An 18,390-nucleotide genomic window follows, 5' to 3' on the forward strand; every position below is an offset into this window, starting at 1 on the left:
ACACACACCCCTCCTGAAAGCCCCTGTGCTGTGGATAAGGAGGGAAGCTGGGTTGGGGAGGGAGAGCTGGAGACAAGAAATCGACTTGCAGCCTGGCCTGGAGCTCGGACATGACAAGTCTCAGAGTGGGAGAAAGACTTTGCTCCACACTCAAAACCCCTCAGAATCAGGACATGCAGGTGGATCTACCTTCCCAGGGAGTACAAAATAGACACTGGGTTCGGACCTCATCTTCACACTCTGACTAAATCTGATTGCCTTTCCTCACCGACAAACCCCCAGGTCCCTAACCTGCTTGCTAACACAGAAAATCCCTTTAATAAGCACACATGTCCTGTAACATGGGTAGTGTGAATAACCAAAGAATATATAAAATGTGGATTGGTTTCCCTTTGAGAATCTTTCAAGTCTTTAAGAGGTGGTGGCAGTTTCAGAGTAAAGAGAGCAGAAGGCATGGAAGCTTGAGGTAAGGTCATCATAGGTTACAGATGAAGGAGTCTGTGGTTGGAGAAGAAATCCTTTGCCTTGGGTTGACTCTATTTTTGTGAACTGGGGCAGAATTGGCAGAATTTGTTGTTGGAGGTATTTTTGTCCTACAGCTGAAAATATAGCTAACCACGCATTTCTTAAACAATTATTTAACAACTCACGTATCAGAGCTGTAAAAGATTATAAACTCCAATTAAGGACTTTGGTTCTAAGGCATTAATCCTGGCATTACTCACTCTCGGGTACCACACTGAGCAAATGATTTTCTTTTAGTTGAGGCAGAAGTGAAAATTTCTAGATGTTGTTTCCCTTAACACTCAGAAGTTTTTATAAATGTCATATATATCAGAGGGAAAACTTCAGAGCATATGTCTGGTGTTTTGAGGACACTGGAAGAGACCTAGTTCTTGGATTTGCTCCTTTGGCCTTGCTGGGATATTAAGATGTGAATTATTTTGAGGCTCTGATGCTGACCACAGTCACATGGGAGCAGGTTAAAGTTAAGAAAAACTGACTTAATAAAACCATTTTTTAGATTGTGCAGTGCTGCTCTGTATCCTAATTACATAGCATTAGATGACACTGTCTTCTTTTAAGCAACCTGTAAATATACAGGCATCCACTCACTAAGTTTAAGAGACACGTATATAAATTAGATTTAAAATCTGATACACCTCCTCTAAAATTATTTGATCGAAGTCATTTACATGCACTGTCTCCCACTATGAATTGTGATGCTATGGGACAAAAGCAGATAATAGGCATGAGAAATTAGAATTCTCTGGAATAAATATATTTTAAAATTCCAAGGTATTATGCAGATTCTTTAGCCGTGAGATATGTTTCCATTTTAAATTAGAATAGGATTCTCATAATAGGTTATTTTACTATTTGTAGTAACTAGCCCTTTTCACATGAATTTAAATCAGTCTGGCAATAAATATTATCCCAAGATTATTTTAGGACAAAATATCCCTCTTAGAGTTCAGCTGTGGGAAATGTGGAAGGTATCCACATCTGGAAGAGCACACATGCCGTATGGAAAGAAATTCTGAACCCTGAAAAAGGGAGGAGTAGAAAATGCAGCAGGAGAGCCAAGGGCACTTGGAGGCCAAAGGGAAAAAACAGAGGGCTAGTCCCTTTTCAGTCTTGAGGGTTTTTATTTTTTTCCATCTACTTACAGATTTTGGTGCCAGAAGCAGCACTTAAAATCGCAAAACTTTAAAGAGTTTTACATTGGCATCCAAGGGAATCTGTTTGATTCTATCCCCCATCTCTGCTCTCTTTCAATGCTCATTTCAATCAAATGTTTCCCCTTTGAGAATCTTTATTTAAACCCACACACCTCAAAGAGGCTCTTCATACCACTTGGAAAAATATACTCTTCTAGTTTTCTGGAAAGGGCTTTAAGCTGTGACCAGGGACCAGAATAATTGGTTTTTACCCCTCATAGCACCTTACAGCTTTATTTAACTGACCAAGGAGTAGGGAACATTGCCCATAAAAGCTGGATGCTAAAATGACTGATAAGATAGAAATCAGAGGCAAAGTCACTGCTTCATCTTGACAGGCTTGTGCTAGTTTCATGACGGCCCTTTTGGGGTGAATTTTAGTCCAGAAAATGACCACTCTGATGAATCTAAGCCAGTTCCTTAGCAATAGTTTCTTCAGGTTGATAACTGCTTTGATTCTTTATCTTACCCATACAAACCCAGATTTTATTCTAAAACAAGGAAAAAAAGTTAAACTTTCTTTAAATGAACAGATCCTAACCAGTTCTCTACCTGCTCATGCCTTGCTTTCCTTTTACCTCCATCTTTCACTAACTAGAGGTTTCTGCTCACTTTTAAAAACAACTTAGACCAATATATGAATACAAGATATCTTAATTCTCAGCAAATCTTGCAATTTTCTCAATTAAAATAAATGGCCTTTTCCATTGTGATGGAGGAAGGGCATTACAGGCATGTGGGAAACAGGGCCTGTCTCTGAGTCCTGGTAGGAAGGAAAACATAACGAATTCTACCTCGCCAAGCCCTCCTAGAGAAGCACACCAGGGGCGAAGGCTGGCTCAAAAAACAAGGAGAAGGGACACCCAAGAGGGTGCTCTAAACCTCTAAATGTGGAGTGAGAAACACTCTGAGAAATCTCATCAAGTATCAGGTTTGAAAAAAAAAAAAAAAAAAACCTTCCCTCTAAAATATTGGCTTTATATCCAGACTGTATGGGCTTGTGTTTAATCTTGGTCTTTATAAGAGCTATTTAACTATTTATTTAGGGGAAAAAAGATATCCTTAGCATCAATATTTTGGCTAGGAATTTGGCTCCCACATAGAATTCATTCTCTTTGGTTGAGTTTTGGCAAAAATATGTGGAGCAAATGTAAAATAAGTAGCCAAAAGGATGTTCTCAGATGTTCTCTAGCCTGATTATCAAAAGTTTTAAAAAAACTGCCCAGGAACAGCTTCCCTTGGATTTGAAAATAAATGCCATACTGTAAAATTCAGGGAAACATGTATTGTCATCCTTTTACTGGTCTACAAAACCACTTTCAAGAAGTCTGGTGAAGGAAAACAAAACAAAACAAATGCCTTAGGTGCTCATTTCCTAATGAGTTCTTTACCATTGACATTGACAATGGTAAAGGGCCATTGGCACTTTCAGCAAGGCTCATCATCAATACATTCTGACAAACGACCTAAGTTGATTTTTCTTACCCTGGATAATAAAGATCCAGAAACACAATGAAGGGGAAGACTGCAGATATAGATAACTTCCAGACTGTGAGATGGAGTCAATCAAGAATTAATCAAACCAGGTGTTTGGGCAAAAAAGGGTACATGTTCTCGATAACTGATCTTTGACAAAAACGATCTAGATAACTTCTGAGATTCCCAGCAAGCCCAAGTCCAAATCTTCCAACAGCTCATCTGTTTTGTTGTCACACAGACATAGCCAGCTGGCTGCTGGGCTGGGGAATCTCTAGAGTTTATGACTCTCTTTGGGAACCTCTTGAATCCTCCTTTCATTCGACAAGGTGCCTTTTAGAAAATTATTTCTCTGTGGCACAAAATGCTCTGCCAAAAGATGAGTCATTTATTTCCTTGCAGTGTGTAATGTCTTGGCCAACATGATGCCGTTTCAGATGCTAACGGGTTTAAAGGTGGTTCATCTCTTTACCTTGGCACCGATTCACCGTGAGTGTTATACATGTGATTATGGCCCAGCTTAACCGTCAGGAGGCTCCTAACCCATAATTTTATTTAATTTTCTTAGTTTATCAATAGGATTAAAATAATAATGATAAATATATTTCTATAAATGGTTTTTGCTGAATAAGGGTAAGAGAGTAAATTTCCATTTATTCATTAAATGTACATTTATCAATTTTTTAAAAAGGACATAGAGACTCACTTCCTAGAAACTTTGAAATAAAAAATTGAAAGGGCAGTAATTTGTTTTATTTTTTTTTGCTCATGCTTTGTCACCTAATAATGTGCTTTTCTATTTTCATATATGCTATGTTATAAATATTACACTGATCTTAGGAAAGTCATTAACTCTTCTAAGCCTGTTTCTTCACCTGTAAAATGGAGCGAATACCCTTTTTCTTGGGTACCTACTTTTCAGATTTGCTACAAGAATTAGATCAGAGATGTTGTGTGAAAGGCTTTGTAAACCACAATGCACTATGCAAATATAAGTTATTTCTGTTGCTCTGGGTATCTTAATGTTACTGAACGAATTAATGGCATACATGACCTCTGAGTAGACTGATGATACCCTTCTGTGTTTGCCATTGCAGCTTCTCTTTGCACAACCATATGCTGCATGGTATTGTGCTGTCATATATACGTACAGAAGATGGGCTGATTACCCCCAAAACAATCAATATTGTTTCACGTGCATAGAAAACTGAAGTTGAAGATTAAGCTCTCAGTATGGGGCTAGACTTTAGATCCTGATGAATTTGTCAAGAGAGTTAAACCTCTCTATATATTGGAGAAACCTAATCTAACCAAAAGTGTCAAATACTTTTGTACAGTAATGAAAAATATATACATTCCAAGATACTGTTCATTGTTTGTATAATAAGCAGCAATGTGTACAGGCTGCATCTCAGAGCAGTAAATCAATCCTGCAAGCACATCAATATCGCCAAGGGATATAGATGCCCAAGAGGACTCTGGCCAAGATCTTCTCAGCAACCAGAGAATTGCCTTTTACTTCTTTAGGATGAATTACATTATATTTCTTGAAGTACAGGCTAATGTTCTCAGGCATGTGAATTATGATGTACTTTCATCAAACATCTGTTCTCTTTTGAATAGCAATTTGTATACCATATAATTTTCTCAAGTTGTACTCTTTAGAAAAAATTAAAATTTCTAATAAAGTGATTTGCCACTTTCATCCTGGGAAAGCAGCAAAGATAGTAAAAGGAGTTAGAAACATAATTGTGCCACGTTAAGAGAAGGTATATTTATCTTTTCATCTTAGAATAAAAAATTCAGTGAAATGATTAATATAAAACAATCAAATGAAGTAGATAAGAAAAAAGAATAAAGCAATATACTGTGGAAAATTAGAAAATAATAAACTTGGTTTAAGCCTGGATTCAAGTGACTTCATTTGCTTATTGAAGTAGGTAAAATTTTAGTTAGAGCCACACAGACTATAAGAATTTTATCATATCCAGTTACCATGATTTTTTGGAATTAAATTGTATAATTATAAGTGTACCTAAAAAATAAAAATTCATATAAAAATAAAAATACATATTGAAAATAAACAAAAATAGAACATCTAAAATAAAAATACATATATAAACTTTAATATATAAACTATGCAAATATATGAGTACTGACATAGTTATACATGTATATGTCTTTGTACACACACACACATACATACATACATGTATTCCTAAGAATCCTGAAAGATAATATGGATTTTTAACATCTTTGAACAAAATTTTTAAAGACTTACACAAAAATGAAAAGAAATCTGTTAGCAAAAGTCACTCCTCTGATACACGTGCCCTGACACCACTGCTCAAACACATCTTGTCCTCACAGGTCCCACCTCTGTAACACTACAGGGTGACTTGTGACCTTGCTGATTTTAAGATGTTCAATTATAAGCCAAATCTGAGAAGATTAAAATTTACTTTGGCATAGTTGTAGGTTTCAGAATATTGCATTACATTATAAATCTTTAGCCATTGCTAATTCTTATAATGACAGGCTTCAGTTCACTACAATATCGCATTAACATGAAGCTTTCTTATCCTAATCACTGCAGAAAAATAAGAGTTTAATGACCAAGCCAATGATAAGTGTTTTGCAGTAACACACTGTCTAGATTTCTCTTGACTCTGCTCATGTATCTCTAGCTCCCCCATTCCCACCATAGTCTAAAACACCTTACCTTACCCGGACCGTTGCCATAGCCTCTCATCTACAGTCTCTATTGGGCTGCTCTAATCCATTCTCTACATTATGTCCAGCTTCATCTTTACAAAATGTACATCTGATCATATCATTCCACAGGCCTAAAACCTTTCAAGGACTTCCAAATGCCCTTATGAAGATCAAAACAGAGAGCCTTCTGGTCTAGCCTTTGCCTCCCTTTTGTGTCCCACCCACTGCTCTGTCACTCTCCTGCTCTTTCTGGGTTCTCAGCTTATATGGTCTTTCTTTTAATGCCTTGAGTATGTGCTATAATCACCAACTACAGCAAATTTTTTGCACACGAAGTGCCCTCTACAAAATAGTTTTCCCTCACTCCTACTCCCACCTTTCACCTAGTTAATTCCTATTGATCCTTCAGATTTCAGCTTAGACATCATGTCTTCTGTCATGTGCACTCTCAACACCACCATGTACACTTTATACAGTGACGTATTTGATTAACCTTAGTCTCTCCTACTACAATATAAGCTCCATGAGACAAAGGGATCAAATCATGTTTTTTTGCTGGAATAAAGAACATTAGAAAGAAGTCGACACAATGTAGTTTGCCTAAGTTCAACATGCATTCACCGAATTGTTTCTTTAAACTGTCTAAATTCTATATGCTTCTCTTAATAAAGCATATACTTTTAACAACAACCAAGTCTCTCATGGAAGGTTCTTAAAATGATGCAAATAAAAACCATTAAATGACTTTCCATAGTGTCCTCTGAAGCTTTTGTACAAGGCTGGCCAGTAAGGAATTGTTAGACTCATGTGCTCTGTATCACTGTCTTTTAATTTAAATTTCCTTTTTAGGAGGTGTTTTTGATATCATTGGATGTGCAGAGATCTGCTCTGCATTTATATAATTTAAAATCAGCCTTAAAAGTCAGTGATTTATGAAGAACACTCACTCGATGATGGTTTACAACATTTTTCCCTCCTGAGAGAAGACCTATGCTGGGAAAAATAAAACATCCTGATTCTCATTAATGGAAACAGAGCTGAACAGACAACTGTAACTGTTGAAGCTTGCTGAAACTGCCAGGAAATTCTAAAAGCAAAAACAAGGTTGGGCTGGCAGATTAATGTGCCTTTCATATACAATCCTGAAATATAAAACCATGGAATTTTCTAATGTTAATGGACATTTTTGTCAATATTTGTCTAGGCACTTTTATGTTGTATATGATAGAAGAGATTAAAAAGAGGAAAACTCACTTTACAAAGCTGGATCCCAGTGCAGAGGTATTCATATGCTACCTCTTCAGTTTCCAACTTCTGGAGGTGTACTTGAGGCTTATTATTTTATTCACTAAAGATAATGAGCCCACATAGTTCCTCTGTTATGGGAGAATGAATCTGAATAAATTTTGCTCAACTAATTAATGCATATTTATGCTGGAGGAGTCTCAGATTGAATTTAGGCCATCCCCAAAGTCCCTCCCTTCTTCATCCACCAATCCAGTTACTGATTTAACAAATAGTTATCGAGCACCTTCTAAGTGACAGGTTTTTCTACAGGAGCTCATGAGCTAGTGGGAAACCTAGGAGGAGAAGCAAAACAGATATGTATGATACAAAGCAGTAAACACTCTCCTGCAGGTAAATACAGACTTTTCTTAGAACACACCTGTTGGGATCTCCTACCTAGGCATCTCTCCTGGTGAGAAGCACAAACCTGATTTCCACACTTTCCATCCCAGCTCAGATTTGTTCAACTTTAGTCAGCTCTTCCTTCCCTAGACACCTTCAAGTGTGTGACCCATAGTTTCAGGTAAGCCAGTAATACTGCCCTGATCAAAAAGATTCCAAACTTCATCACCTCATTCCTACTGGAGTGTGGGCTTCACGGTGCTTCCAACATTAAGGAGTTTCATCAACAACACAGGGTATATCCAATATCTTATAGAATGTTATTGAATTTTCAAAAAAATACTTTATGTTCACTTAAGTTTAAAAGTTAAATTCATCCTAAAAGGGAACCCTCTTATGCTGTTGGTGGGAATGTAAGTTGGTGCAGCCACTATGGAAAACAATATGGAGGTTCCTCAGAAAACTGAAAATAGAATTACCATATGACCCAGCAATCTCACTCCTGGGCATATACCCAGACAAAACTATAATTCAAAAAGATACATGCACTCCTATGTTCATAGCTGCACTATTCACAATAGCCAAAACATGGAAACAACCTAAATGTCCATCAACAGAGGAATGGATAAAGAAGATGTGGTACATATACACAATGGAATACTACTCAGCCATAAAAAAGAATGAAATAATGCCATTTGCAGCAACATGAATGCAACTAGAGATTATCATACTATGTGAAGTAAGTCAGAAAGAGAAAGACAAAAACCATATGATATCACCTATACGTGGAACTTAAAACACAACACAGATGAACCTATCTACAAAACAGAAACTGACTCACAGACATAGGGATCAGAATTTTGGTTGCGAAAGGGGAGAGTGAGGAGGGAGAGGGATGGACTGGGAATTTGGGGTTGGTAGATGCAAACTATTACATTTAGAATGGATAAACAACAAGGTCGTACTGTATATCCAATCTCTTGGGATAAATCATAATGGAAAAGAATATTAAAAAAAGAATGTCTGTATGTGGATAACTGAGTCACTTTGCTGTGCAGCAGGGACTGGCACAACATTGTAAATCAATTATACATCAATAAAAAATTTTTTTAAGTTAAATTCATTCTACAGTACACTAGGGTAAGTGTTATGGAATCTGAAGCATGACAGTAAGCTCCTTGAAGGAAGCCTTATATTTCTAAACAGAGCAAGCCATTTGTTAGATTGTTGAATTGACTGCCATTTCTTATGAAAAAATAAGCATTTCTGAACTAGATTGTTGGTATTTTTTCTGAAATCCAAGGAACCAAGGAATCAAAGTGAATTGCTCTGTCCCTGCACAGAGTCTAAAGATTCTTCTGGCTAAGAGCTCTACACCCACATGGTTCCACGAAGAGCACCAACACTCAGCAAAACTGTAAAGAAAGCAAACGTTATCTGTGCCTCTCTTTACACTTCCCGTTGGGCACCTCCTTGCCATATCCACTCATGCAACAAGATATATTTATTGAGCACCTACTATATTCCAGGCATAGTTCTAGGTGCTTGGTATATATATCACTGAAAACAAATAAACAAACTGACGTTCTACCTCTTCTCTCCATTCAAGGCCTTTTTCACGAGTACCCACACTGTGCCTGGAACTGGGCTCAGCACTTAGGATAGTGACTTAGAAACTTAGCATGGAATCTGTCCAACAGTGAAGCTCTTTGCACATATGGTAAAATTAGAAAGGAAAAATGGTGCGGTTACCATTTATCTTACCTTGTAAAGAATTGAAGATGGAGAAAAGGTACATGAAAGGGACATTCAAAGGTCCCCAGGCAAAGAAAGCAAACCCCCATGTCATTCCCAGTAGAAACGTCAGGCTGACCACACTGCGCAGGTTCCTTAGAACCTCCTCACGTAGCGTCCGGCTGCTCCTCTTGCCATTCCTCCCACAGATCTGCACCATCACCACAATGAACATGGCGACATTCAGGAAAAACATGAGTCCAAAATACCCAGCACAGGTCACATAAAATACGACAGGATCTTTAATCCAACAGCTTAAAGGAGAAGAGACAAGAAAGAATGAGATATATCATCATGCCCTGTTTACCTAAGACTCCTTCTGGCTTAGTTTGGGCTTCGGCAGATTTCATAGCTGGACCTTCCTCAACTGTCTTTAGAAAGTCACTTTGTTTTCTTGGGCCTCAGTTTCTTCCTCAATGTTTACATAGTTTTTAATTTATTTATTTATTTTTGCTTTGTTTTGGATAGTCATCTTTTTAATACCTAGTTATTTAAGTCAACAGTTCAGAAAACAAGGTGGTCTCCTGAACTCTGACTTGGCATGAAGACACTCTGTTTGGCTCACCCCAAACCATGTCTACCCCCTTTCTCTTATGCGCCTGCACTCCTGAGGGTGGGAAACTTTCTCAATCTCCATTGTATTTAAAGGAGGGCCATGTGGACATGGTTCTACAAAATGATAATGGAAGCAGAGTCTGCTAAGGGATTTTTGACACCTATTCTTGACAGACTCAGCTGGCAAAGCCCTTATTCCTTCTTTCTGCTTCAAACATGAATGCAAGCTCTGCAGCTGTAGTCATCATCTTATATCGAGGAAAGAAAGGCCAAGAGAGCTGCAGAATTGCTGGTTCTAACATTTTCAGCCACAAAATTAATGCCACTTATTGCCTTCTTCCAAATTTTATCATGTCTTATCATGTGAGAAGAGTAAATCCTACTTATTTAAGACACACATAATTGTGGATTCCATTACTGCAGACAAAATAATTCCTATTAATATAATTGGCTTAGTTGAGGCAAGACCTTATTGTAGAACTCTGATATTCTTATGCTGACACTTCTCATGCACAATTAAAAGGCTTACATCAATCATAACATCCTTATGAGATCAGGAAGGATACACTTGATATTCAGAATGATATAGATCAGAAAATAGATGAAAGTAATTTTAAAGGGAATTAAGAGTAAAATTAAAATACTGCAGTTTGAAGATGCCCCAGTGCCTAACTAATACTATGGAAGTTCTTAGGTGCCAAAAAAAATTATTTAAGACAATTAAATTAATCTTAAAATTCTAATGTAAATGGTCATCATTTTGGTTGTGTCTTTCATGGTGGAACACAACTTTCACAAAGGCAAAAGCTGTCTTGAACATCTTTGAGTCCTATAACCTGATTCCTGGCATATAGTAAATGCTCAATTAATGAAAGTTGTTGATGGCACAACAGTTTAATAAGTCGTACTTTAAAGTTCTATAAGATTTGACTCATACTTTTTAAGTTCCCTTATTTAGAACATATGTATTGACTTCTACTTTTAATATATCTTATTTTAAAGGTCCCCAAAATGACACTGCTTGTCCCTGGAGCTAATCTTTCTTTCCATATGGAAGTTCCCCTAGAATCTGAAATTCCTGACCTAGATACTTTATTTCCCATTAGTTCTCATGGGGGTTTTTGACTGCTACTTTGGAAATATAAATGGGAAGGCCAGGAGGAATGGAACAGGATTGGATACTGACTGGATATAAAACTTTTATCCATCCATGAAATGTGCACAGAAATGTGGCATCACAGTCAGGAGTAAGCTCTTTATTCATTCAGTAATTCATTCAATCAACAAATAATAATATTGAGTACCATGTACTACATAAGATACAAGAGAACTAATTGTCAAAACTGAATAGTTTAAAAATCTTAGCTTCAGTGATCTCACAGTCTGAAGGGAATTTTCCAAATTATTCAAGATCCACTCTCTCCACTTCCACCAACATTCATATATATTGGCATTGAATCCTTCACTGTCCGATGCTGCTACTTAACTCTCTCGAGGATGTGCGTGGTTTAAGGAGGTGGGAGTATTACAGAATATCCTCAGATAGAATAGGTCTTCTGTGTCTAGAAGATAGTATCTTACACTTCTTCTGAATTCCCCCAGATGAGAAAGCACAACAGTAATATGGAAAAGCAGTTCACACAGTTCAGAACATTCAACTGAATTCATCTGTGGTGTAGCAGAGACCTTGGCAAAGACATGCAAATACACTTTAACCTTCCAAAATAGAAGCTCACTCACTATTGGGATGGAAACTCACACTAAACTTCAGCAAACAGAGGATATATACTCATCACAAATAAATTCCCAAAAAGCTTTTATTACTTACAATTCATCACCTTGTTCTTTTCCATAACTGTCTTTTCCATAAACTTCATTTTGGTTTCTGCTTGCTAGAACAATGGACACAACTAAGGCAGGCAGACCTGTTATAACAAGACCATGATAGAAACAACTTTTCTGAAGCATCTGAAGACTGCTTTATAAGATTGATAATGGCAAGGGGGAAAAAAAAGAAAGAGAACACTCCATATCATAGAATCAAATTTCTTAGAACAGGCAACTTGGTTAAAAACAACAATAAAATCCCTTTTGTGGTGTGAAAAATCCAACTTTAATTAGAAACAATCTAAACCTACTCTTAAATGACAGATATTTAAATATTCTGTTTGCTTACTGGTACCCAGTAGAGTACCAGGACCTGATTTATACTGTATGCTGCACCAGAAAATGTAGTTTCATTAATGACACCTGTCAGACTGCCTGAGTTCAGGTAAGAAGGTAGCTACAGCTTCATTTTGCCCCTTTCTATAGAAAGAAAAGCTTTAGAAAAAGTTGGGGGGAAAACAATGGGGACATATAAGTCTTCATAGTCTTTTCTCTCAAGAGAACCAATATAGTATTTCCATGTATATTTCAGTGGGAAAACGCTACACCACCTGAATTCCCTGAAAGGTGCTTTCATTGCCTCCTAAGGCGATACTGAACACCTTGGAAACATCTCATTTCTACATGGCTCTCTGAAAAAGAGATTTGTGAGAAAGCTCAAAAATGCCTGGCCCAATACAAAACCCAGATAAAGGAGCCCAATTAGAAGACTGCACACAGGCTAACACAGCTGTCCATGTGTGGCTGAGGAATCATGGTAAGAAGCTCAAAGCAAGAATTCTGTCAGTATTCTGGTTGCACACACAAAAATAACCTTGCTCAGGTTTCCAAGACATGGGCATGTGTTTAGGGCGAGTAGAGTTAGGAGTCTGAGCTGGCCTTTCTATTTTGAAATATAATAGAAATGCACCACTGTCTGCCAGCTGCCTCTTTAGACTTGCGTGGGCTGGCTCTGGACACAGGAAATAAGGTGGTGGTGACTCAGGAGAGCAAGAGTTTTTTCCCTTTACTCCTGACTTGAGTGAGGAATGTTGAACAATTTTTAAAAACACCGTTCTGAGGAAGCCCCTTCCATAGGTTATGTATATCTCATCCACATCATTCACAATTTTGAAGTTTCTTTTAGCAGTGCTATTCTTTCAAACTAGGATTTTCCTATGAAAACCTAGTGATTTCCATGATGGAAAAAAGGAAAACAAAATTTAGGAGGCTTACCCCAGCCAATGATGCAGAATTTCAGTATGTATCGGCGAATGTAAGTGTTAAATACTTTAACCAGAGCAATGTACATATGAATCGCTTCTAGCCCCATCCAGGTAAAGGTAGCTAGAAGGAAGAAATGCAGCAGGGCTGCAATGGCCGTGCAAAGTCCATCCACATGAAACGAGGTGAGCCAGCCGTCCAGGAGGAAGAGGAGATTCAGGAACAGCAGGGCTGTACTCAGGTTCATCAAGATTTTGGAGGGATAATCCCTTCGTAGTTTTCTAAAAAAAGAACAAAAGAAAGATATATGAGGGCTTTCCTGGTGGCGTAGTGGTTGCGAGTCCGCCTGCCGATGCAGGGGACACGGGTTCGTGCCCCGGTCTGGGAAGATCCCACATGCCGCAGAGCGGCTGGGCCTGTGAGCCATGGCCGCTGAGCCTGTGCATCCGGAGCCTGTGCTCCGCAACGGGAGAGGCCACAGCGGTGAGAAGCCCGCGTACCGCAAAAAAAAAAAAAAAAAAGCTGAGACAATTCTCTTATTCACATTCTGGGACAGTTAGCTCTGGATTTGGCAGATAGAAAAAAAAAAATACTTACTCAAAAGCAACATATGTCAGGAGGGTAGCTGCTGAAAAAATAGCAGATATTCCACACCCAATATTGGTAATGAAGGTGAGAACTTTAGTGTTTTTTGCATCCAACTGTGAGGCAGTTCCTTGAAGGTCCTACCAAAAACATGAGAAGCAGTTGTAAGAGTCTCTCTTTTCATGAGAACGGTGTTTTGTTTTATTAGAAAGGTCACCGATAGCGCTTAGAATCTCAGCTCAATCTTAGGGGCTAAAAACAAATCAAATCAGGACATGCGTACCTCGTTTTACTGTGCTTACCTTCACTGTACTTCGCAGATACTGCATGTTTTACAAACTGAAGGCTTGTGGCAACTCTGAGTCAAGCCATTTTTCTAACAGCATCTGCTCACTTTGGGTCTCTGTGTCACACTTTGGTAATTTTCACAATATTTCAAACTTTTTCATTATTATTATATTTGTATGGTGACCTGTGATCAGTGATCTTTGATGTTACTGCTATGATTCACTGAAGCTCAGATGATGGTTAGCATTTTTTAGAGCAATAAAAAATTTTTAATTAAGGTATCTACATTGTTTTTTTAGAGATAATGCTATTGCACATTAACAGACTATAGTATAGTATAAACATAACTTTTATATGCACTGGGAAACCCCAAAATTTGTGTGACTCATTTTCTCTCAATATTTGCTTTATTGCAGTGGTCTGGAACTGAATCCACAAAAAAATCTTTGAGGTATGCCTGTACTGGAATTTCCGTTTATTGCACTCTTGTGGATCACTCCATGAAGCAAAAATGTAGCATTATTTGAGAGAGTTGCACGTGTTTTGTTTAATCATTACCCTGTAACCCAAGCTCTTTGCACATCAGTATAACTGCAAGAGCAAAACCACTGGGGCCCTAACAAACTGGAGAGGAGGTCATTGTCTTGCATAATAAATGACCAGACCCTTCCTATCATTTGCAAGGCTAGGGACACAAGTGAAAATGGAGGCCACCGTGGCCCTGTGACCAAGCCTTTAGGTGGGCCCTGGGTTCTTTGATTGGTAGGGAGGGGCTCAGCCGAGACAGCCAGAGGCTGGTCCTGGTGTGTGGCTGCCCAGTCAGAGAATAGTGCTGAGGCTCTTACTGTGGTCATTTCAGAGCTAGGTATGTATCAGGTGGGGTAGTCTCTGTTTTTTTTTTTTTTTTTTTTTTTTCATAAATGAGAAGCCACCAAGAGTTTGGGGGTCATAGTTTTTTGATACCTATAGACCTGAAAGGGTGCCACTTAAAAGTGTTAGGGGTTGTTGTGAGGGGAAGAAGTAAACATTTTCTAGCATGTGAATACGAAGCCTTAATTTTAATTTCACTGTGCAGAGGGAGGCAGACTTGCAAAGTCCAGGCCTGGTAGGAAAATCTTTCTTTTCTTCCTTAAATATAGAATTGGGTTAGGGATAAATCTTGAATGAAGACCAACCACTCAAGCCTTGGTTGGAGGAGAAAGGCATCTTCATTATGCAGATGTTTGAAAACGGAGCCTTCTTGGAGAAGGGACATATTCCAAAAGGAATATCTGGTTTAAACTTTTAGGTCTTAAACTATGAAAATAAGTTTGTGTTATAAGTTTTCATTCTATAACATTAACTTTCTTTACTTTTCACCAAAATGTCAATAAAATCTGCTACTGACACAAAGACCTCCAGGAAGTGGTATTTGTATGAGTGTACGTGTGTGAACTCATGAGACTGGGCTCAGTTCCAGGTTTGGCTGAGGCAGGGAGGAGCAGGTAACAGGTTCCCTGTAACACCAAGAAATGCACAAAGGGATCGAATTCGGTGGACGCAGAGACTCAGGTCAGAGAGGACCGTACCTATCCTCCTCTCCCAGGAATCCCTCAAAACACTGGGAGGAAGTGGGACTCCCATGGCACACGGGATGGAGTTTGAGTCAGTGCCACTTGACTCACTGGTAGCTTTTACCCCGACCAACATTTTGGTTACTCCAGGATTTGACAAGGTCAGAGAAATATCTTGGGAACCTCCAAGGACGTGTCATTACCTCTTGAAAAACCTATGGCTCCCATTTAGATGAGGCAGTATACTTGCAAGTCACAATTTAAAATGTAAATTGAAAACAATAATGCTATTCACGGTTCTACATTTACACACAGTTCTCATGCTGTTTTATACTTTTAGAGAACGAAGAATATGAAAATATTTATTCCTCTGATTTAGCCAACATGAGACTGTACTAATGTTAAAAATATGAAAATCAGTTTTACTACAAATAAATGTAGCAGAGGATATGAAATTTTTCATACATTTGTAGATTAGAAGATATAATTATGAATCTGGGGTACTTTTTAAATTTCTCATATGGTGAATGTGTCATGGGGCAAAGTAGACTCTGGGAATATCTTACACAAGTGAATACAGAGTTTATACATCAAGAAAGACTCTTAACAAGGTTGTGGTGGTCTGAAAAAACTGAAAGGATATGGGCACATCACCAGAAAAGATAAATTCTGGGAAGTTTTTCTTCCAGAAGTTTAGAATCTTATAAAAGCAGCCACAGTGGAAAATGGAAAAATAGCACTGAAAAATGCACATATCCATATACATGTAAAACTAATTATTTAATCAAATGACAACAGAAAAAGTAATATATAATTACAAATTCATAACAAAATTTAAACAATATTTGGAAAAACTAACCATTCAAAGTAACAGGAAGCCAAACTTTGGTTACTTACAGGTCATCTCTGAATAGTGACTGTATTACTGTTATCTATTTATCTAATAATAGACTTACGATACATACAATCATGTTCAAACACACATGCAGTTGAAATAATTCAATGAATTAAGCTAAAGCTTACATACCTGAAAGATTAATGATGCAAAATAAGCATTTTATGAAAGAATGATGCTGTCGCTTTTCAGAAAAAAGAGAATATGGAAGAAAACTGAGGGTTTTATTTTTAATTACTTAGGGAAAACATGCTATAGTTTAATTGTTCATTTTCATGGTCTGGCAGCAAATGAAAACATTTATATTTTGGGAAAGTTATTTTTTATGACTGTCCTCTTTTTTTTTTTTTTACTGTTTTTTTCCCCAGCTTTATTGATATATAATTGGTAAAGAAACAATTGCACATAATTAATATATACAGTTTGGTGAGTTTGAACTTATGTATACACTTGTGTTAACATCACCACAATCCAGGTAATAAATATATCCATCGCCTCCACAAGTTTCTTGTGTTCGGTTTTCATTTGCTTTTGTTTCTGAGGTAAGAACACTTAACATGAAATCTACCCTCCTAACAAATTTTTAGGTCTACAATACCGTATTATTAACTATTTTATATAGCAGATCTCTGGAACTTACTCCCCTTGTATAACTGTAACTTTATATACTCATTAAACAACTCCCTATATATCCCTGCCCCTATCCCCTGGTAGCCATCATTCTATTGTCTACTTCTATACTTTTGACTATTTTAGATGCCTCAAATAAGAGGAATCACGCAGTATTTGTATGACTGTCCTCTTTTTAAATGACTTGGGCTTATCCCTCAGAGCTCTAAGTACTGGATTGTCAGGAAAATTACAACGTGCACGGTTGTTATATGGCAATGGCCATTTACATAGGCCAGGTAGATCCATGAGCCAATCACTGCATCCCACAGTTCCTCACTGCTTCCTTCCAGTCCCACAGGAAGTAGCTGTAAGATTTAAGGGACGGGATAAACATATCTTGATGTCTGTGATACGAATTCAAACATGTAGACTCTGGACTACCTCCTTCAGAATCATCTTTTAAATTGCAAATTCCTGGGCCCACTCCAGGCCTAAGGAACCAATGTCTCTGAAGGTGCTGTCTAGGACCTTTCTAACAAGTATCCCAATGAAGTTTGAGAGCTGTTAACACAACAAAATAAGACAGATTATACAAAAGAATCTGCCTGGTTAAATTACAGGCATACTGTATATGTATGTGAGCCTGTAGATCTGTTTTCTCAATCTTTCCAAAGTCCAGAGACTGGAGTTGGAATTCATCATAATCAATAAGGATTTGCTCATGACCTCTGCTCAGTAAATAAGGCAGGAAAGACTCCAAAGTTTTGAAGACACATTATTTTCTTTCATATACATTTTGTCCTACAATAAAGAATCTGTACAGTTGGCTTCCTGACAAAAGAGAGAAGTCTGTGATCCTGAAGAGCAAATGGTTGGGTGCTGCATCATTCGGAAGTGGATATGTTCTTTTCCTAATCAACTCAGGCTTAATAATCAGGGCTACCACAGTATCTGTGATAGATGGCAATACAAATTAACATGTATACCAACTACACCTTTTGACTTTAATTTTCCTTCTAACACACAGACAATTAGTATTTGTTTTCTCCTTATATAAAATTTCTTTATTTTTGCTCTGGGGTGAAAAAAAATCTCTGAATACCCCAAGTGTTTAGGGGAAAAAAAACAAGAAGCAATTTAGGAAAGATTAAAAGCGATTGTTCTGTTACCCTTGGCAACAGAATCTAGATGCAGCCAATCAGCAAAGTTGATATATTGTTTTGACACACGTGCACATATTTCTAACATAAATAGCAACAGAGACCTAATAACAGTGGGTTTTAAAGCTGGAAACTGATGTCATTTCAAATGTGTCAATCAAAGAGAACCTATGAAAGTGTTTTTTTCTATCAAGCTGACATTAAATATATGCTGTAATGGCTTCTTAAGTGATGGTAGACTTCTGTCAGGCCATACAGGAGATGCTCAATCTATAATTACACTCTTGCTTCTTGGAATCTGTCCTTTAACACATCTC

General features: G+C 37.6%; 1 protein-coding gene across 1 annotated transcript in view; it reads right to left on the reverse strand.

The window, feature by feature from the left end:
• Positions 1–18,390, reverse strand: part of ADGRG6 (adhesion G protein-coupled receptor G6) — a 138,056-nt gene that overhangs the window by 13,049 nt on the left and 106,617 nt on the right. The window contains exons 18-23 of the mRNA XM_082633768.1: positions 17,719–17,864; positions 17,165–17,278; positions 13,578–13,705; positions 12,993–13,261; positions 11,719–11,815; positions 9,306–9,589 (exon numbers count right to left, since the gene is read on the reverse strand). Of these exons, the coding sequence (XP_082489894.1) occupies positions 9,306–9,589; positions 11,719–11,815; positions 12,993–13,261; positions 13,578–13,705; positions 17,165–17,278; positions 17,719–17,864 (1,038 nt within the window). The remainder of the gene's footprint in view (positions 1–9,305; positions 9,590–11,718; positions 11,816–12,992; positions 13,262–13,577; positions 13,706–17,164; positions 17,279–17,718; positions 17,865–18,390) is intronic.

This window comes from Mesoplodon mirus (assembly GCF_964341445.2).
Source record: "Mesoplodon mirus genome assembly, chromosome: 10".
NCBI lineage: Eukaryota > Metazoa > Chordata > Mammalia > Artiodactyla > Ziphiidae > Mesoplodon > Mesoplodon mirus.